The following is a 21,686-nucleotide window of genomic DNA, read 5'->3' as shown; positions in this document are numbered from 1 at the left end:
ACGTTCCCTCCCAGTGAACAGGACACCCGGTCTGAGGGCAGAGCACACATGAAGGGTGTGCAGGGGCTCAGCAAACGGCACCCGGAGGGTGACCACACCTGCGACTCAGAAGAGGAGTTCTCTGAACGCCAGTTGCTAACCCTGTCTGATGGAATCCTGTCCCTTGGGTTGCAGAGGAAGCTCCTGGAAAGCCAGGCAGCCCCCTGACCTTCGTCTTCCTTCAGAGCCTGCACAGACCTGGCGAGCAGCCGTCAACAAAGTGTGTCCAATGAGAGAAAGTAGGAACCCCTCTGACAGCACGGGCCACGCACAAGGGCCCTGGGGGAGCAGAGTTCAACGAGGGCGAGCGTGCTGACAGTCAGACATTTGGGGAGGTGCTTTCGAACTGGGGTTCCAGACCAGCTCAGGAATTGCCAGGAAGACTTCAGGATCCAGGTGCCGTGGCTCCTTTACACTGCCCGCCTTCAGCCCCAGCCGCGACATGCTCCTACAACACTATGTGCATATCACGTGCCCTGTGCCCAGCCACTGGGTCATCAAGCCTGTCTTGGCGCTCCAGAGCCTTGGTGTCTCCCTTGGTGCCATTAGGTTGTGGGCCAGGCCCCCTGCACTAAGGAGCCCCTTGTCCACTGGGCTGCATGGCCAGCTTCCCATCTATGTTCCTGTGTGCGACAGTGTGGGTGATGGGAACCATGGAAACCCTTGGGGGCAGGAGGATGAAGAGTCTGCAAACAGAGGCCTGCACGAGGGTCATAAAATCACAAAATGTTTCAACCACAAGAGTCCTCTTGGACAACTCCCAGATGCTCCTAGTAGGATAAAGACCAAATTCCATGCCATGGCCTCTGAGCCAGCCCAAGGCAGCCCGGCCCCTCCTTCCGCACTTTGCTTCACCCCTCAGCTCCTCCAGTGCTCGGCTGGGCCCTGTCCTCTCCACTCTGCACGTGCTGTTCCCTCACCAGAAGCGCACCCTCCCCTCTCTGCCACTCCCACCCCAGCCCCCTTCGTCTGCTGACCCTCCACTGCCCCTCGGAGCTCAGCCTGACGTCACTGCCTCGGGGGATCCTCCCCCATCCTCCTGTCTCCCTTTCCCTGTGGCCTCCTCTGCCCCCCCCCCCACGCCCCCGCTCCTGCCATCGTCTTGGTGACTCAGGTTACACAGGGAAGGCTCGCCCCACCCCCGCTCCCCGTACCCCAACTACCTCACCAGCAGTGACCGTGTCTCCCACCATCCCCTCAGCCAGAGCCTGGACTTGGCCTTCAGAAACCTGCTCTCTGTCCGGCACTCCCCCCAGTCCGGGCCCCGCCTCTCCATCAGGGCCCCTCTGGCTTCCCTTCCCAGCCGTCCAGCTCACAGCCCAGGACCACACTCTTCCACCATCACACCTGACTCTTTGAACTCTTCCCTCTGAAACACTCATCTGGCACACCTCTGTCCCCGAACCCCTGTAACACCATCTCTGGCCCACACCTGTGCAGTGAACACTACTGGCCAAGTCACAGAACCGGGCTGACGGCTTGGGTGACAGTTATGATCTCGAAGCTCCCCCTGGGCTGGCATGCTGCTTGCCAGTCCGGCTATGTTTCTCTAGTAGGTTCGCTTCCTTCCTTGTCCTTCCCCAAGCCCACCACACCCCTCCTCACTCTGACTTTTAGCTGAAAACCTCATGTCCCATTTCACTGAGAAAACAGAAGCCCTGGAAGTGAGGTCCCCCTTCTCTGCCCCATCAAACCCACGACCCTCCCCAATCATCCCCCACCTCCCTCCCTCCTGGGCTGATGATAAGGCATCTCCCTCTTGTTCCCTTATCATCAGCCTTTTGCTTTCTTCTGGGTCATTCTCATTTGCCTATAATGTGCTCCAGGCTCTCCCATCTTCAGAACACCCATCTCAACGCCACCATCCCTACTCTAGCTACTGTCCCATTTCTCTGCTTCTCTCCACAATCAATGCCCTTTGCAAAAGTGGACAGTGAAGGTATTTCCTCTGCGGCCTGGCCCAGGGAATCTCCACCACCATGGACACTGCCCTGGCCAACAGATCTAAAGGGCATCGGCTTCAGTGGTTCTCAGAGCTTGGTGGCAGCTCAAAAAGTCCTCCAGGTAAAAGTGATGCCCTCCAAAGTTTCGGGACCACCTCCTTATTACCAAACCTCAAGGGCCCTTCTCCATGGTCATTACACCTGACATCTCAGCACCAGCCACCACCTGTACTGCCACCCTCCCACCCCCAGGACTCCACGCTCCTTGGTCCCCCTCCTCGCTGGATGCTTCTCCTCCATCTGACCTCCGAATGCTGGGATTCCACAACACATGGTCTGGGGAATCCCTTCGCTACTTTACCCACATTCTGCAGGAAATCTCATCATTCCCTAAATACCTTTAGGCCAATGGTGAACCACCTTGACTTCTCATACGAGCTTCAGAATAACAAACCCAACTGCCCTCTTGACGTCTTGACCTGGATTTTCAGGAACATCTCAAATGTAGCATGTATTAGAGATCTCTTGCCTTTATCTAGAACACCTATGTCCCATCCCAACTGCCCCCAGCCCAGGCTGCCCACCTTGGTAACGACCACCTCCATCCACTCAGGAGCTCAAGCCAGAGTGTGACTGTTCTCATTCCTGGATTCCTGGCCCCCCGTCACCTTTCACATCCGATCCCGTGATGCTCTGTGTTGGACCCAAATCCAGAGCCACCACCTGAGTTCAGACCTCCTTCGGTTCGCCCGGGACTATGGCCGTGGCTTTCCTGCTGGTCTCCCCAGTCTCCCAGCCCCTCTAGGCCAGTCTCTACACACAACCAAGGCAATCAGCTCAAAATGAAGCCGAAAGCCCTGTTGCTGGGGGCTTCCTTGTAGGGCCCCCCGAATTCCTCTGGTGACTGCTCCATTTAGCTCTCCCGTATCTCCCACTCCACTCTCCTGTTCCTTCACTGAGCTTTCAGCCTTGAGCATCTCCAGTCCAACAGTCTCAGGGCATTAGCATTTGCTGTACCCTCTTCCCAGGATGACCATCCTCCCTCTGGTGACAGGTCTAGCTTCCTCCCCTGCTTCAGGCCCCAGAGTAAATGCCGCCTCCTCTCTGTAGCCTGCAGTGAGTGAGTGCTGCCTGGGACGAGCTGCCTCAACCCCCTCCCAGCAGGGCAGGCCGGCCCTTGGCCACCAGCCCCGTTGCACAGTATCTGGCACCCGGTATCCACCTTGTAAACATGCGCCAACTGGGCGAAGAACCAACAAAATGCACTTTTCTACAGCATCCCGCCGCCTGCGTATCCCTCTTTGTGTCACGGTTGCAGTTCGTTACTTTCAAAATTCACTGGGGTCTGTGGTCTCAGGGTCTTCGTACAGTTGCCCCTTTATCTTCCTTCCCTTCCTGGAGAAACAAGCCCTCTCCCCCCCACTTCCTATGAGACAAGGAAAGAAAGGGCTAACTTGGATAGATCTGGTCCCATTCCCATCGTCTGAGGCTCAGTAAGGGAAAAGCTCCCCCTCCCCCGGTCCTTCTGCCTCACCTGCTCCCGCTCCCCCGCCCCTCGCCCGGCTCACCTGCTCCCGCTCCCCCGCCCCTCGTCCGGCTCACCCGCTCCCCTCCCCCGCCCCTCGCCCGGCTCACCTGCTTGTGTGGGTACACGTTGATGTGGCACTTGATGCACTCCTGCCCCATATTGGCCCAGGAGTTCCCGCTCATCCATTTTCTCTTGCACTTGGGACACTTGTACTCGCCAAAGCAGCGCTTTTTGCCCTGGTACGGGGTCAGACCCTCGCCTTTGGGGCGTGCCTAGAGGACAGGAAGCAAACACAGGGATTAGGATCCAACAGGCCAAAATGATGCCCCACAGGGGTCCTCATGGTTTCCCTCTTCAGCCTTCATGCCCTGTGTCCCCGTGTGCCGGATACCTTTTGTCCTCAGTCCAGAGAACACCAGAGTCACCCTCAGAGCACACATGGGAATCCCAAGGCTGGGAGACTCGTGTGGGGACAGAGAACAGAGGAGGTGGTGAGTGGCGCACATCTCTTTTAGATTTAAGGGAGCAAAGTCCTCGATGGTGGCTAGGAACTATTCCTTTAACTCTGCTGTCATGAAGGGGCAGCTGGTGGTCACACGACCTCACACAGGTGCTCTCTGGCCCTGGGTGGTGTGCTTTAAATGGCTACTGAAGAGACAACGCAGGCAGAATACAACCTTGTAAGCAGCGAAAGTGTGTCTCCCCTCACCCCTGCTCCCAGCCATCTGCTGCCTTACCTGGTGGCTATCTGAATTTCCTTTACACCACCCCAAAGATGGGCTCTCCATTTACAAACATATACACCATATACATACGTACGTGCATCCTTTCTTTTCCCTCACTTGTATGGAGACAGATTATATACTTGGTTCTACATCTTCCCTTTTCACTTAATAATATATCTCAGACATATATATATAATATTTTCCACCAGATCAGTATAAACAGAGCTGCTGTATTGTGTTTGAGGGTTGCACAGTATTCAGATCTATGCAAGGTTCATAGTGCTTTCCCATCACTACTGCAAATGTCTAGATTGTTTCCACTCTTCCACTGCAAGCAATGCTACTATGAATAACTGCATATATGTGTGTATGTACATATATAATTTTGCACAGGTGACAGTACATTTGTTGAATAAACTCCTAGAAGTGAAATTGCTGGGTTGATGGGTATGTACAATTTTCATTTTTAAAGATGACAATTGCCACTACCCGCCTCCATGCCTCCAGCTGCAGGTGTACAAACTTAATGTCCCGTCTCCTCCCTAACATAGTTTTCATCTTTGCCAACCTAAGAGGTAGAAAATCTTCTCAGAGTAGCTTTGACTTGTACGACACTTATTATGAGCAAGTGAGAATTTTTTTTTTTTAAATATGTTGTCTTCTGCCTTTTTTTAAAAACATTTATTTATTTATGGCTGTGTTGGGTCTTTGTTTCTGTGCATGGGCTTTCTCTAGTTGTGGCAAACGGGGGCCACTCTTCATCGAGGTGTGCAGGCCCCTCACTATTGCGGCCTCTGTTGTTGCGGAGCACAGGCTCCAGACACGCAGACTCATTAATTGTGGCTCACAGGCCCAGGTGCTCCGCGGCACGTGGGATCTTCCCAGACCAGGGCTCGAACCCGTGTCCCCTGCGTTGGCAGGCAGATTCTCAACCACTGCGCCACCAAGGAAGCCCAAGAGAGAATTTTTGCATTTAAGAACCACTTGTGTTTCCTTTGTGAACTGTTAGTTCATATACTTTGTGATTTTTATTTTTCTGCTGGGGCTTGGTATTTTTCTTGTTGATCTGTAATTGCACTTTATATATTAAAGAAACTGGCTCTCTCCTCTATGGTATTTTTTTTTAAGCAGGTTTATTGAGATATGGTTCACGTACCCGACATTTCACCTATTTAAGGCGTACAGTTCAATGGGTTTTAGTATATTCACAGAGTTATACAACCATCACTACAGTCTAATTTTAGAACATTTTTCATTACTCCCCCAAAGAAATTCTGTATTCATTAACAGTCACTCACCATCCAACCCCCCACTTCCTCACCATACCCAGCCCCAGGCAACCACTAATTTACTTTCTCTTTCTATAGATTTCCCTACTCTTGACATCTCATACAATAATTGCCCTTTTGTGTCTGGCTTCTTTCACTCACTGTAGTGTTTTTAATGTTCATCCACATTACAGCATGTATCAGTATGTCATTCCTTTTTGGTGCCGAATAATATCCCATCATGTGGTCATGCCATATTTTATTTACTCATTCATCAGAGGAAAGACACTGGGTTGTTTCTAATTTTTGGCTATTATGAATAATGCTGCTATGAACATTCACGTACAAGCTGCCTAGTGTTTTAGAAAGTTGAATTTGTTGCCCCATTATTTGAAAGTGCGAGATTTCACATAGAAATATGACCACATTGGTCCAGACTCCTTGCTGGTGATTATCAGCTGAGGTTAAGGAGTGGCCGCCCCATCAGACCGACTGCAATGCATCCTCCGTGTCACCTCTGTTACGGCCAACTGCGCCCTGCGTTATGTCACCTGCTTAGCACTCACAGGATTTGAGTTTGAGGCCGGCTTAAATGCAGGCACTACACTGTGACTATCAGTCATTCCTAGACTGGCATCCTGAGCATTGCCTGGGAGCTCATTAGAAATGCAGAGTCTCAGGCCCCATCTTCCATCCACTGAATCAGAATCTGCATTTTCACAGGAGCCCCAGGGAATTCATACGCTATTAAGTTTAAGAAGTACTGGTCTATGAGATGGTCTGTTTCCATAGTAATGTTTCCCTGGGTATTTGCCTGTTTCTGAAGCAGTGCATAAAAGTTAAGAACACCAGACTCTGGACCCAAATCCTAGCTCTGTGATCCTGGGCGAGTCACTTCACAAGACTAACGATAGGAACTACCACGAAAGACTGTTCTGAGGATTAAGTGAGGTAAAACACTTAGAACAATGCCTGGCAAATCAAACAGGAGTATTAATTATTATTATTTAATAATATAGAACAATAGCGGTATATAAAATAATAATTTCTTCCTTCGGTAATCATGCCTTTTTTGCCCAGCCGCCATTACCACCACTTGGTGACAGCCTACCAGAATTACAGACAAAACCCTAGAAATGGACGTACATGCTGAATGTGTAAATCTAAACTTAGAAAGTGACAACAACGCCGCCCTGGTCTTTTGGGCCCACTGCCTAATGTCTTTTGGATCGTTATTGGCCTTCCTGGAAGCCATGATATCCTGGGGAGACCGAGCTGGACAAGGCAGGGCTGGCTCTCGGCACCGGTCAGGTCCATGAGAGAGGCTAGTTATGCCAAGGGGAGCACTCGGCGTGCAGCCAGGGCCCAGGGTCCAGTCAATTTGCAGTAGACAGGCCACCTATGACTCTGAAGGCACTTCGAGTTGTGTTGGTCTCAAGATACGGGGTGTGCAGTGACCCAACCACTTCTGGTGGCACGTTTTTCTACCTGGTGCCTGGTACCCACAACTTACACAGCCTCCGTTCTGCGGTAATCCTGAAATAAAGTACTAGATGAACTCAGTTTCCTGGTCCCCGTTCTTAAAGGCACTTACATTTTAAAGGGGGACAAGGGATTGACATGTGGTACCTCACTGACGGTAGGATTTGAGACTTCTTGGTTGAAGTGGGAAATGTGGGGGCCATCACCAGCCAGACCCACTCTGGGATCTGGTTCTGCAGGCCTCTTGGTTCAGAGACTGATGGGACCTGGCACCTGGCCTCACACAGCTGGGTCCAAGGGCAAGGGTCAAGGCATCTCGGGACACTCAGTAGAGTGAAGGGTGAGGATTGGGGCAAGATCGACAGTTCAGTTCCCAAAAAGTCTCTGCTCCAGAAATGAACAGGAAGGAAAGGTACACAAATAAAAAGATAACGGCATGTGCACCAAAGGGAGAAGCAGGAAGGTGAGAGAAGAGCAAGGGGGTGAGTCGGAAAACATCACCACACCATGTAATTAGAAACCTGGACATTCTGGAGCCTTCCATCAAGGACTGGGAGCTTCTGGGCAGGGACAGGGGCTCCAGGCTCCTGCAGTATCAAACGCCTTCAGCGCACCATTCCCACACTGCTGTCAGGCCAGGCACTGGGAGGGCCCAGCTCTGACACCCCACCACATGATACGTGGCTCAGATCTTAGACTTCAGGGCCAGATGCCAGTGGTGGCATTCTACCTCTGCCTGTGACTGTCTGGGGGACCTTCAGCAAGCTATGCAACCTCTTTGTGACTTGGTTTCCACAGGAACCCGGGATGATGAGAACGGGCCAGCTTTCCCAGCGCCGTTGGAGGGATTTGATGCATTCACGCAGATGAAGGTCTTAGCTCGGTGGGTGGACACTGCAAGTGCTCAGTAACCGTTAGCGATTTCAGTAGCGTTCGCTTCTGGGGCTTGTGCAGGGAGAGGGAGCAGATGTGTTCCAGGTGATACAGAGGCTGGGGCTGAGACCAATGGGCATAAACCGTAAGAGGAAAGTCCCAAAGATGGGAGGGAAGCCTGAGTAGAGGGTGGGCTCACCACCCCTGTGTTGCCGGGGCGTGGGGGGTGGCAAGCAAAATAAGAACAGCGTTAGGTGTCTTCATCTTCTGGAATCCTCGGGGGGAGTCAAGAAAGGTAGAGGAAGGCTGTGGAAGCTCTGTGGATGCTGCTGGCAGAGGACAAAGGGAAGAGTGAAGAGAACAGACTTTTACGAAGGACCACCTGTGAGCTAGGCTTTGTGCTACAGCTCCATGGCCTGTCAGGCTCCCATTCAACTCTCCCCATAACCCTGTGGGGCAGGGAATAGCATCACCCACTTAACAGATGGTGAAACTGAGGCACGGGGAAGGGAAAGCACCTACCAAAGAGTTTCTAGTATGTGAGGGGCAGGAGGCCAGGCCCAGCAGGCTTTTCCACAAGGCTACACCCTTTCTGTCTGTCACCCCCAAGTGTGTCCCCACCATGAGGCTGAGGCCTGTGCTCAGGAGAAGAAATCCCCCAGGCCCCAGGGCCTCCAGCTCAGCCTAGCCCAGTGGCTTTGCCCTCCTACGGGTCAGAGGGGAGAGATGCCTGTGGGGCAGGGGCAGAGAGGCAGTGGATGGAGGGAGGGCAGGCCAGCAGGCAGCTCTGGGCAGCGAGCAGCAGCTTCCCGGAAGGGCTCAGTCCCATCAGTCTTACACTTACAGACAAGAGCAGGGCCAAAGGGAGTAGGAATTTTTGACAGAAAGAAGGCTTCTCTGCCCCCCACACTTTCCCCCTGCCTCTCCTCCCAGAAAGGCATGGCCTCTTCTCATAAATGTCAGCATGAAGCAGACAGTGACTACCAATGGCCCTGCAGGGACCACTGCCCATCCCGACTGGGAAGCAGGCCAGGCCTGACCAGGCTCTCCTGACCCAGGTCCCTGCCACACACCCCTCTGGGAAATCACATCTGCCAGGAGCTCAGGCAAAGCTCAGTGGGGCTCAGAAACCAGCCCTCTTAGTACAGACAGGCCCTCTGGGGACCAAAGAGGCCAGGGAACTTGCTCAAGGACACATAGCAAATCAGGGACTGAGCTGAGACGAGGGATCAGGTCCTCTGACCTCCAGATCAGGCTAGAATCACCATGGAGGGGACCCTGGGAAGTGAGAAATGGTGGCTGGCATGGTGGTGGGAAGGAGGACTTGTGCCAGGGAGTAACCAGGGCAAAGCTGGGCGGGGAGTGGAAGGAGACATCCGGGCAAGCCAGCAGCTTGGGGAGAGATGTAGAGGATGCTGACGCTACCTGGGCACTTTTTCAGGATGGCTCAGTGCTTTCTTCCTAAAGGCTCATGAGATTTCTTGTGGCTGGACGCTAGGTAGTGAGTTCCCTTTCACTAGGGGTATGCAAGCAGAGAATGGGTGAACAACGATCAGGGACATTGCCAAAGGGACTTTTGCCCTGGTCAGACAATTGGACCAGGTAACTCTGAGGGCACTTCAGCTCTGTAATCCTCCCAACTCTTGTTGCTGGTGAAGGCCAACCAGGCAGGTGTGGAGAGGGAACACTCTCAGACACTGCTGGGGGTGGGCTTGAACAAGTACATTTCCTACTCCATTTCTATAGTGCAACTTGGTAAAGGTTTCAAACTTTAAAAGTTCCATTCCTTCCCTCCCAGCAAATCTCTATCGGGGCGACCATCCTAAGGAAATAAAAGATCAGAGGTGCAGACCACAAGGATGTTCAAGGATATCCATTACAGCATTGTTTATGACAGCGACAGGCTGGAAAAAAACTAATGTCTTGGTTCCCTAAATGACGTTACACCCATTGGACAAATGACAACAAAGCCATTGAAATATTTATGCGGTTTTTTTTTTTTTTTTGTGGTACGTGGGCCTCTCACTGTTGTGGCCTCTCCCGTTGCGGAGCACAGGCTCTGGACGCGCAGGCTCAGCGGCCATGGCTCACGGGCCCAGCTGCTCCGCGGCATGTGGGATCTTCCCGGACCGGGGCACGAACCCATGCCCCCTGCATTGGCAGGCGGACTCTCACCAACTGCGCCACCAGGGAAGCCCTATGCGGTTTTTAAAAAAGGGTTTGGGAAAACATTTTAAAAAGAAAGCAGGATAAGCGATTGAATATAGACTGCTCCCAGAGTAAAACTGTAAAAAGGAAAAATGTGCAAGGAAAGGGCCGGCAGGAGATCAGTCAGAAGTGTTCAGAGGTTGCCTCCGGGAGACAGGATGCTCTGCTCTAATTAATGAATTGTCTTGAATGAGTAGGTATGACTTTGATGGAGAAAATTACGATGGTCCATCAGCCGACTCCCTGGCCTGCAGGCCCCTCCTGCCCACAAGGGGGAGCCCTGTGCTTTTCCAAGGTGGTGGGAACCAGACAGAGATGGCAGCTCTGTCCATACTTTTCCCCTGGGGCCTGGGTGCCAGGCAATGGCCAACCTCTGGCTGCTTGTTCTGTTGGACCACGTTCATGTCCGTAGAGCTGCCCTCCCCGCCATGGAGTGGACTTCCCAGCCCCTGGATCCCATTTGCTCCCTCAATTTTGAGGACAGCTGGAAGTATCCACACCTATCACATGACATAAGAGTCTGGCTGGTCACTGTGGTGCGCGGGCTTCTCATTGCGGTGACTTCTCTTGTTGCAGAGCTTGGGCTTTAGGTGTGTGGGCTTCAGTAGTTGTGGCACGTGGGCTCAGTAGTTGTGGCTTGTGGGCTCTAGAGCGCAGGCTCAGTAGTTGTGGCGTACGGACTTAGTTGCTCCACGGCATGTGGGATTGGGATCTTCCTGGTGCAGGGACTGAACCTGTGTCCCCTGCATTGGCAGGCAGATTCTTAACCACTGCACCACCAGGGAAGTCCCTAGACTGAGTCTTTTTTGCAGGGAGATGACATTGTCATCTTTGGTAGCTTGAAGGAGAACATCCCAGGGACGCTGGCCCAGGAGGGGGCAGTGAGATGGGGTGCTCAGGACCTGAGGCCATGCCCTGTGCATCATGGCTCCACACTGGCTTCTGCCCCAGGACGCAAGGCCTCTGCTCTCTGGATCACGGTTTTGGCTATGGGCCCCAGCTGCAGGCCTCAGCCCCAGCCCTGGCCACACCACCTCTGCCTGCCTGTGCCCGGCCGAGCTCTGGGACACAGTAATAGCCATACTCATTGGGTGTCTTGTCAGAGCCAGACCCCCTTTGTACAATCACCTTATGAGTCAAGTATGCTTAGTCTCAGGTTTCAGATGAGAACACTGAGGCATGAAGAGGTTAAGTAACTCACCCAAGGCTATACTACCAGCAGGTGGTAGAGTCTGGACTTGAACCCAGGCTGCTGACTCAAGCCCATCCTCTCAATTGCCCCGCAGTGTGTGAAGACGATATTAAGATGAGGAACCCATCCAGCCAGGATGGTGAGAAACAGGAAAGTGTTGCTACTGTCACAGGCCCTGGCATGCTGGGTGGCCCGGGGGGCATCCCTTCCCCTCTCTGGGCCTCAGTTTCCCCATCTCTCGAATGAGTGTGGCACTGACCACTAGGCAGGCTCACTTTCTTCCCTGAGGCCCATAGGACAGCCTGGCAGCCACCCTCACGCTCCCATTCTGCCAGGGAACACTAGGCTGACCCCACAGCACGTCCAGCTGAGAGGCACTGGCCGAGCCAAGAGAAGCAAGGGAGGAAACAAGGAACAGATGGGCTCCTTGCTGGATCCCTGTGCCCCCTGTCTGCATGCTCTCCTGTGGCCAGGTAGCCGAGGTGATCCTGACCTAGAGTCGAGAGGGAAAGAGCCCTGGGTTTGAGATGCCCTTTCCATAGATGAAGACACAGAGAACGAAGGGCCCAGGACTCTTTGTGCGTCCCTGCTGGCCCTTCCTGGAAGGCCCAAGAGGGTTCTGGGGACCCTTTCTAAGGGCTGGGGGCTCTCCCTGGAGGAGGCAATGCCCCTCTCCCAGAGTCTCCTCTCTTGAGCCCCCCTTCCTCAGGCCCACAGGTACCCCCTTGCCCTCCGTGCTATCTCTCCCCTCAAGCCTGGACCCATGGGGAGTAAACAGGGGCTGCGGTCAGAGGCCGGGGCTCAGCCCTGGCTCTCCCAGGCCCAACCTGGAACTTCATCTGCCAAGTGTAGGAGCTGGGGCGCTAACATTTCATGAGCACCTACTATGGGCCAGTCACTTGCCAACCTGTCACTCCAAAGCTCTTCCATTCTATGGGAGAGCAAACAGAGGCCCAGAGAGGCCAAGCAAACTGTGCAGGGCCCCACAGCCGTGGAGCCAAGACTTGAACCCGGTCCGCTGACACCACAGCAACACCCCCCACCTCATGCACAACCGCTCCTGAAATGGTTGTGGGAAAATGAGAGAACAAGCCTGCTCCCAGGACCACGACTCCACCTCTGAGCTCCGACCCTTGGCTACCACTGCAATTATTCATTCATTCAACTAACATTTATTGAGCACCCGCTCTGCCCCAGGCTCTGTGGAACATTCCAGGAATATGGAAATAAGCAAGACAGATGAGGAATGCTCTCACAGTCTGGGGCCTTCCAAAGGCATCAGCCCTGTGTGACCCTTTCGCCAAGCGTGGTCCACACCTGTCACAGACACCCTCGGACACACATTTTCCGGCTGTGGCCCAAGTCAGACTCACACCTGCAGAAACACTCTTGGACCCACGTCCTCAGGCAAAGGCTGCTCTTCACCCAGTGCTCCTAGGTGACAGGCATGGGGCCAATGCAGGACACGTGAAATGATCTCTAATCCATGCAACAGCCCTATGAAATCAGCACTCTGAACCCTACTGACAGATGAGGAAACTGAGGCTGGGGACAGGGGTAGCACTTGCCCAAAGTCACAGAATCAGTAAGCGGTGGGGCCCGCATTGGAGCCAGGATCCGGGCTTAAGCCTGTTCAGTGCCCGGACCCACTTCCCCTGCGCCCTGTGACAATGCTGTAGCCGCCCTCCAAAGACCTCCACACTCACGTGTCCACACACATGGCCCGGGGGGGGTGGGCAGGAGGGCCGCTTCAGCCTCTGCAGCCTGGTCCCGGCAGCTGCGGGCTCGGCGGAGGCCCCAGAGGAAGCAGGCGATCAGAGGGACAGGTGGGCTGGACCCCGTGGCCTGCAGGCTGCTGGGAGGGAGGAAGGACGCGGCAAGAGGTCCCCCTGGGTTTCCTCCGGAGTCTCAAGGGCCCCCTTGTCTGAGCACAGGCGTCCTGGCCCCCTCCCCCAGGCCCCCTCCCCTTTTCTGGGTTCCTGCCGCAGCCCAGCATGAGCCCAGAAGGCCCAGCCTCCTCATTGCCCCTCCCGGCCCGTTCCCAGCCCAAAGCCACCGCAAAAATGCCATCCTGATTCCACAACACTAGGGTTTGTCCAAGTGCAGGGGAACAATGACGCTTTCACAGTGCCAGGAAAAGGTCTCAGGAAAACCCTGGGGAGGGGGCATGGAGTGGAAGTGTGGAGACAGGGAAAGGGCTGAGATGGAGAGGAGAAGACAGGGGGAGGCTGGGAGGCAGGGGCAGAGCAGTCAGGAGTCAGGGGTAGGGAGCCAGGAGACTGAGAAGATGGGAGGGCAGGCCGGGGGAGGAATGACAGACGAGGGGAGAGAGGAAGCGGGGAAACGAACCAAAAAGGAAGGAGAAAACAGATACAGGAGGGACGCCCCGACAGAGGCCAAGAAGCCCCTCCAGGACCCAGAGCTGTGCGGAGGCCCCTGGCACCCCCCAGGCCTCTGGGCACTGTGCCCCTAGGAGCCCCTCCCCGCCACAGGAACCCCTCTCTCCGAATCCCACCCCAAGGCCAGGCAATTGGAATTGCTCTGAGGCAGAACTTTTTGGAAAGCAGAGACTTTGTAATCACATGAACAGCCACTCCCTAAGCTATCTGCTTCCTGCTTCTGGCTTTCCTCCATTAGCAGACCGCACGGATCAGAGCTCAGGGGCGGGAAGGGAAGAGGGGGGGGGCGTCCAAAGGGGTGGAAAACATCCGAATCAGAGCGATTGCAAAAGGCCTGGGTTTTCCTCCCCTCCTGTGACTGAGGAGGGAGACAGCTATCACTCGTCCTGCCACCGCCGTAGGGAGTGGATGTGGTGGACGGAAGATCTGCAACCACCATGCGGTTGGCCGAGAGCTGGATGCAGCCCTGAAAACCATTTGTTCTCCTGAGCGGGTTCCCGGGTCCCTGCTCATCCCTGTTTGGGTGGCCTGTTCACCCAGCAAACCCTTTCTTCTGACTGTGCTTCCTCCCCAGCCGTGGCCACAGCCCGGGTCCAGTCAGGCTGAGTCACCCCCAGGTACTTTAATGGCCAGGCTCCCCAGACTTAGGTAAAACACTCAAGGCTTTCGGACCCTTCCCCAGCTGACCTCACCTTCATTGTTGCTGCTCCCTCCTACAAAACTCATGCTCCAACAAAGACAACAAAACCATCTCCTGCGAAGGACATGCCCCGCTCTGCCCCCATGCCTTGGCTTTTGCTGTTACCTCCGCCCCGAACATTTCTCCACCTGGTGAACGCTCATGTATCCAGGGCCAAGCTCCAAGGCCACCCCCTCTGGCCTCCCCCATCCCAGACAGGGTTAACTGTCCTCCTCAGGGTGCTCACGCCACTCTGAGTCCCAGGCTCGAGCGCTAGCTGACAGCCCTCCCACTGCCTCCCCCAGAGAAGGCCCTGGCTCCCCAAACTCCCGGGGGACCTTGTGGTCTGCACCACTCGCTTGGCTGTGGGTCATGTCCTGCCCTGACCCGGCCTCCAGCATGCCAGAGATTTCATCCTGAATGTAAAGAACTTTTGAAAACTGCTGTTTCTTTGGTCTTGTTTCCCAGTAGTCTCTGAGTGTGCGGGGGCCACGCAGGGCCCTCTACATCTCCTCGGGGCACACTGGGTGGGGCTCAGAGCACATCGACAGCTGGAGGGGACAGTGGTATGGGCAGTGCCGGTGATGGGTGAGGTGTGTGGGCCGGAGTCAGGGTCACGCAAGCAGGAGGTAGCAATGCTGGGGCTGGCTCACCCTGAGGACGCTCCTCCTGGGCCGCGCTGAGCACCCTGGAGGGCCGCCTCAGCCCACCAGCGCCACTTCCACAGACTGTCTGGTCCCTGGCTCTGCGTCTGAGGCCATCCCTGGTGAGGCCTGGCCAGACATGACCCGGCTGGATGTGGCTGTAACCAGCCCAGCTCCATCTGGCTGGAGGGAGGCTCTGCACCAGTCCTGGGGGCAGAGCTGGGGGCAGGAAGGCGGTGGGTAAGCCTACAGTGATGCTTTGGGTGTGAGGGTCACAGCCCTGGGAGGAGAGGACAGGGGAACTCAGCTCAAAAATAGCGATGGGGGAAGGGTGTGGAGGGTGGCCAAGCGCCAGAACAGAAATCTGATCTGCCCTGGCTGATGAAACGCTGAAGTCGGCAGTTTGGGGCCACTCTGGCAGGAGCTGGGGCTGAGGCTCCCACGGCTGCCTGGTGAGAAGCTGCAGGCCCAGCCTCCAGCCTCGGCTCTGTCCTCACATCAATTGCTCCTCTCCCTGGGCCTCCATCTCCTCCTCGGCTCACAGGGGGTAGAAAGAGAAGCAAGCTGTCCACCTCTGAGAACTTTCATCAGGTGAGTGCTGGAGTTTGAGACACTTAGGAGATGGCGACAGCCACAGGCGGGAACTGCCCGTGGGGAGTGTCCACTGAGTGCCGCGCCGGCCATGCGCCTGACTTGTAGGTGGCTTCATTGTGACCCTGTTTCCAGATGAGGCAACAGAGGCCCAGAGAGGTTAAGTCACCTGTCCAAGGTCACAAAGCAAGTCAGTGGCGGGCCTTTGATCCCAGTCTACCTGGCTGTCATCCAGTTCCCTCGCTGCCGAGTGAGGGTCAGAAGGCTGTGGACTGGTTTCAAGGTCGTCTGTGGCAAGTGTAATTGGGCAGAGCAGGGGTTAAGAGGCTCCTGGAGGCCAGCCCAGGCGTCTGCCCGCTTTTACCATGGTTCCACGGTGTTGGCCGGTCCTGAAACTCAGAGAACGGGCCTTGGGGAGGAGGGTGCACGTGGCTGTAAAGCATGTGTGTTCGTGTGCGTACAGGCATACGTGTATCTCTCACGGTCACTGCAGGGCAGCAGACCATGGCACAAATCTACCCGTGTTCTCCCCTTCAGGGTTGGGGCCTGGCAAAGGAAGAGCTACCCTTCTGTGACTTTTCTAGGGGGTCACGGCGAGGAAGCCAGGCACTTCCCACCCACACAGCCCAGGCTGCAGTTGACCTTGCTTTTTCACCCAGGGGCAGGAAAAGTGTGCAAAACCATCCCCCCCCACCGTCTCCAAGAGCAGGGGTGCTCAGCACGACGGCTCTGTAGCGGTCAGGAGGACGGAGCTGTGCTGTACAGCCCCAGATGATCCAATACCCTCCCTGGGCACAGCTGTAAAACCCTTACAGTTCCTGCCACGTGCAGTGTTACCTTCACCAGGTAACACTACAACCCCTACAACCCCTACAGATGAGGAATCCAAGGCACAGAGAGGTTGGGAGATTTGCCTGAGGTCACACAGCCGGGAAGCAGCAGAGCTGGGATGCAAACCCAGGTCTGGCTCACTCCCACAGCACCACAGCACCACGGCTCCGACCTTCCGGGGTGTCCTCGCCCTTGTCTGTGGGCAGCCCCACGTAACAATAAACCTGCTCGTGTGTCGAGAAGGGAGGGGAGGGGAATGTGCCCATTACAGGAGCGGGGCTGGCTGGTGGTACTCGTTCTCACACCACCTCTGCACGCCAGTCCCACTAACTGGTATACCTCATCTCCCAACAAAACCCCGTGGAAGCTGCACTTCCCCCCGGAAGCCTTCCTTCACTGCTCCTGCTTGCAGGGACCACTCTGTTCCCGGCCCCCTCTGCAGCTCATCTCGTGCACTCTGTGCCCACTATACTCCTGTGAGGGGAAGCAGTGCACACATGCCCCTTTGTCAGGGTTCTGAGGCAGCTCCTTTAAAGTGCTGACGGTGGTGTGAGCCAGGCAGGCACGGGACCTGCCCTCACGGAGCGTTTGTCCCAGAAGAGCTCTGGTGTGGGAGCTGGGCTGACCAAGCTATGTGCTATCTGTCTCATTTAATCAGCACAGTAACCCCACCGCACACAGTATAGCAATATCCATCCATTTTCCTTACCAGGAAACCAAGGCTCACTTCCAAAGCCACAGAGCTGCGAAGTCCACATTCCATCTTTCTGACTCCAGTTGCCCAAGCTCTTAATTCTGGAGCACAGGTTATTACTCACACTTGAGCGTGCATCAGACCCATCTGCGGGGATCGTTATCACACAGGCCGCTGGCCCCATCCCTAGAGCTCTGGAATCAGTAGGTCTGAGGTGGGCGTAAGACTCTGCATTTCTACAAGTTCCTGAGTGATGCTGAAGCTGCTGGCCCAGGGACCCACTTTGGGAACCACTGCCTTAGGTGATACTGATAACAGTCTGTTAAAGTAGGAGTGTCTTTTCCACACTGCCCCCTTCCCTCATGCCCATTCTACAGCCCAGGAAACAGAGGTACAGAGAAGGCAAGTAACTAGCCCAAGCCATACAGGAAGATAGGGTCGGAGCTGGGAATGGAGCCCAGGGCTCCTCACCCCAGCAACTGGTCTGGATGCAGGACAGTGAGGCTGCTAGGCTTAGCAGGACAACGGCCCAAGGTGAGGAGAAGGGCCATCCCTTTAAAAGTGGAACTGGTGGTGGAGGTGGTGGTGGGGTGCTGGGGGAGGGCTGGCCTGGCTCTCCTGGCCCAGCCCCAAGCCTGTGACTCCTCGGCATCTGGAAAGCATCACAAGGAACAATGGAGGGAGCAGGGGGCCTGGCTGCTCGGGGGCTCTGGCCCCCGACTGTTCAGGAAAGCAAAGGAACTGGGGCCCTGCAGCCCTCTCCCACACACACCCCCCCACCGCTGTTTGCTTTGGCCCCGGCACACATATATCCCAAGGGGCCCAGCTGTCAGGAAATTTCAGCCCCGGAACTACAGACCTGGGGGCCGCTGGCCAGGTTGGGTGCCCAGGAGCTAGGCGAGAAGTCAGGAGGCACCGGCCAGCCCAGCTCCCGCTCAGTGGGCAAGACTCCTGTATTACTGTGGCTCCCCGGGCCTCAGTTTCCCCCCAGGAAGCTCAGGTACCACCCCGCCTGGGCTGGCTGCTTACCGTGTACTGGCACGGATCTGACCAGCTCGGTGCCTTGGCCCACGTTGCCCCCAGGGGCCCGCTTGTCCTCTGCAGGCCAGTGGGGGCCAAGCAGCCAGCCGTGGAGCGGGGAAGAGATGGGGACAGTTACTGGGTGCATTTACCCCGCCTGCCACCAGCTCTTCCACTCACGCCCTCAGCACATATGCACTGAGCACCCACTATCTATGAGGCACCAGAGCAGAGCGGTTAACAAGACAGATGTAACGCCGGACCCCACGAACTTACAGTCAGGTGGGAAAGGAAAAACGCCAAGTATCTCATTCAAATAATTATAGCCGTGATGAAAGCTATGAAGGAATGGGATGCTACGACAGAGACGACTGACAGGGATCCCGTCTTCAGAGAGGGAAACACTACTGTGGGGTCTGTCCCAGCCTCCAGTGTTTCACAACTTAAACTGTAAAGTGGGTGTTTCTTTTTTTTTTTAATTTTTATACATATTTTAAAGGTTACTTTCCATTTACAATTATTACAAAATATTGGCCATATTCCCCAAGTTGTACATTACATCCTTGAGCCTATCTTACACCCAGTAGTTTGTACCTTCCACCCCACAACCCCTATTTTGGCCCTCCCCCACACTAATAACCACCCGTTTGTTCTATCTGCAAGTCTGCTTCTTTCTTGTTATATTTACCAGCGTGTTGTATTTTTTAGATTCCACATATAAGTGATATCATACTGTATTTGTCTTTCTCTGTCTGACTTATTTCACTTAGCATAATGTCCTCCAAGTCCATCCATGTCGCTGCAAATGGCAAAATTACATTCTTATGAAATGGCTGAGTAGTATTCCATTGTACGTGTGTGTGTGTGTGTGTGTGTGTGTGTGTGTGTGTGTGTGTATAAAACCATATCTTCTTTATCCACTCATCTGTTGATGGACACTTAGGTTGCTTCCATACCTTGGCAATTGTAAATAGTGCTGCTATGAACATTGGATTGCATGTATCTTTTCGAATTAGTGTTTTTGTTTTTTTTCAGGTATATACCCAGGAGAGAAACTGCTGGGTCATATATCAATAATAACTCTAGTTTTAGTTTTTTGAGAAAACCCCATACTGTTTTCCACAGTGGCTGCACCAATTTACATTCTAAGGTGGGTGTTTCTTAACACACCCCACCCCTACCCCAGCCCCAGCACGCTGCCACCAATGTGCTCTGTGACCTGGGACAAGCCCCTTCGCTGCCTGGGTCTCAGTTTCCCCATCTGTCAATGAGAACATGACAGGAAAGGCGAATACTTCATCTTGCGTGTCCAATTACTTGCTATCGGAGCACTTTGTTAAGAAAGATGCTATAGCAGCATCCTAGCTTGATAGGCAAGAATAATGTCATTTTGGTGCCATCTGCCGTGACATGGCCGTGGCTGGGGGTGACGGACACACAGGACTTGTGTTGGCATTCCAGGCCTAGGCGATCCCCAAAGATCCTTCCTGTGCAAATGTTCCACAAGCAGACAGCACACAGGCTGAAGAAGCAGACTGCGGTTGAGTCTGGCGTGGCATGAGCCTTGGCTTGCCCTAAGGCAGAAATCACTGCTTCCTTCCACCTCTGGGCCTATAACAGATGCTAGTCTAGCCCCGCCGGTGCCACATGGTTTCAAAAACACTCCTCTTCCAGCCAGCCTTCCTGGCAGACATCCCCCTGGGTCGCAGTTTGCCCCCTGTACTTTGTGCATCTCTGTAGGAAGCACTGAGGTACCCCACTCAGTCTGTGAGCCTGTTGCCTTCTCCCAGGCCCCTCCCCAGGGACAGAGACCACGTAGGATTCCTCTCTCATCCTCAGGCCCAGCATGGGTTTGGCGCAGAGCAGGGAGCCTCTGGGGAGGAGGTAAAGGACAAAGTGATCATTTTGGACATGACCATCATCCTGAAATAAGCAGCTAGAGGAGAAAGTCAGGAGGGCTGGGGAGGCATGGGGAGGGGGGCAGGCAGCAGGCTGGTGACTTCCTGAACAAGCATGCCGCCGATGTTCCTGGTCCTCAGTGTGGCTATTGTCCCTGCCGGTCCGGAGAGCGGGCTCAATAGGGCCTCTGTCCCTCCTCGGGCAGGCTGGCCGGCTCAGTGGCGTCCCACCCGGGCAGCTGGGAGGCAAGGGCCGACACTTCCTGTCCCTGCCGCTGAGTGTTCCGAGGGGCAGTGAGAGGGGAGGGGGACCCTCAAGACAAGCACCCATCTATGTCCCCCAGGGGAGGGCTGCCCAGCTGGGGGAGGAGGCGGGAGAAGGGAGAGCGGAGCTGGGGATGTGCTCACCCCTCTGCCTCATCCCCTCTCCTCCAACCAGCGCTGCCTCTGAGCACTCTGGCGCCCCTGCTGTTGCTCAGACAGGCCAAGCACATCCTCGCCTCATCTCAGGGCCTTTGCTCTTACTGTCCCCTCGGCCAGGAGTGCCCTTCCCCCAGATCTCCGCATTGTTCGTTCCCTGCTTCATCTATCTCTATTCAAGTTGCTGCTGCCTCAGGGAGACTGTCCCAAACAAGCCTTCTGAACACAACCTAACACCACAGCGCGTACATCTGCATCTACGTCTTTACCGTAGGTCGTCCCACACCGCGTGAGCTGCATTCTTCCCTTGTCTTTCCTGTTCACTATGGACTGTCCCAGTGCCTGGGGCAGTGCCTGGCACACCGTAGGTGCTCCATAAAGACATGCTAAATGAACAGATAAAAGTAACACACTTGAACATCCATCTACACACCGAGAGATGTGCTCTGGGAGAGCAGAGCCCTGTGTGTTGGGGGCATGTGGCCAGGGTGGCTGGGGAGGAGGCCCCGGGAAGTACAGGAAGAGCCAGGTGAAGATAAAGCGGAGAGGGATCCACGTGGATCGGGCAGCTTGTGCAAAGGGCTGGGATGGCAGGAAGCGTGGAGGGCTTAAGGATTAGAGGCCAGCGGAGGCCAGCCCACACCGGCCCTGGGACCACGCTGCCGAGCTGGATTTTAGCGTGGGAGTCAAGGGAAGTCAGGGAAAGATTTAAAATCAGCGGTGGCAAGGTTAGCCTGGCGTTTCAAGAGGTCTCTGGCTGCGTTTAGAGAATGGATCGAATGGGGGGAGGGGCACATGGAACATGAGGACACTTGGGGGCTGCAGCCACATGGCTAGTGAGAGGCGATGGTATGGTCTGGGGAGGGGTGGCAGAGAGGAGAAAGGTGCAGGGACTCCAAAGACAGACAGGAGGTACCGTCCACAGGACTTGGGGTGGCCCTGGGGGAGGGCGAGCCAGGGGTCAAGCCTCAGCCATCCTGCCTGGCTGTGAGGGCTGGGCCAGGGTCCCCCCCTCTGCTGGTGACAGACCTGGCTCTAACTGGGGGAGGGCAGGGCAGGGGGAGGTGATGGACGGAAGGAGGACTGGGCAGCAGGCAGCAGTGATGGATGGAACAGCCTCGTCATAACTACCTGCCCAGCTCCTTCCCAGGGCCCTGCCCTCAGAAGTCAGGAGTTGCCCATAAACCTGTCACCTGAGCCTGTACAAGCTGCCCCCCGGGGGAGGGGCCACCACAGGTCTGATGTGGAGGGG

At 55.1% G+C, this 21,686-nt stretch overlaps 1 protein-coding gene across 1 annotated transcript in view; it reads right to left on the bottom strand.

Moving 5' to 3' along the window:
• ZCCHC24 (zinc finger CCHC-type containing 24) overlaps positions 1-21,686 on the bottom strand; it is a 59,491-nt gene that overhangs the window by 5,983 nt on the left and 31,822 nt on the right. The window contains exon 3 of the mRNA XM_065894532.1: positions 3,618-3,782. Coding sequence (XP_065750604.1) covers positions 3,618-3,782 — 165 coding nt within the window. The remainder of the gene's footprint in view (positions 1-3,617; positions 3,783-21,686) is intronic.

The sequence above is a fragment of the Phocoena phocoena genome, chromosome 16 (assembly GCF_963924675.1).
Source record: "Phocoena phocoena chromosome 16, mPhoPho1.1, whole genome shotgun sequence".
Taxonomy (NCBI): domain Eukaryota; kingdom Metazoa; phylum Chordata; class Mammalia; order Artiodactyla; family Phocoenidae; genus Phocoena; species Phocoena phocoena.
The sequence above is the reverse complement of the archived record's forward strand: the minus strand, read 5'-3'. Positions and strand labels throughout refer to the sequence as shown.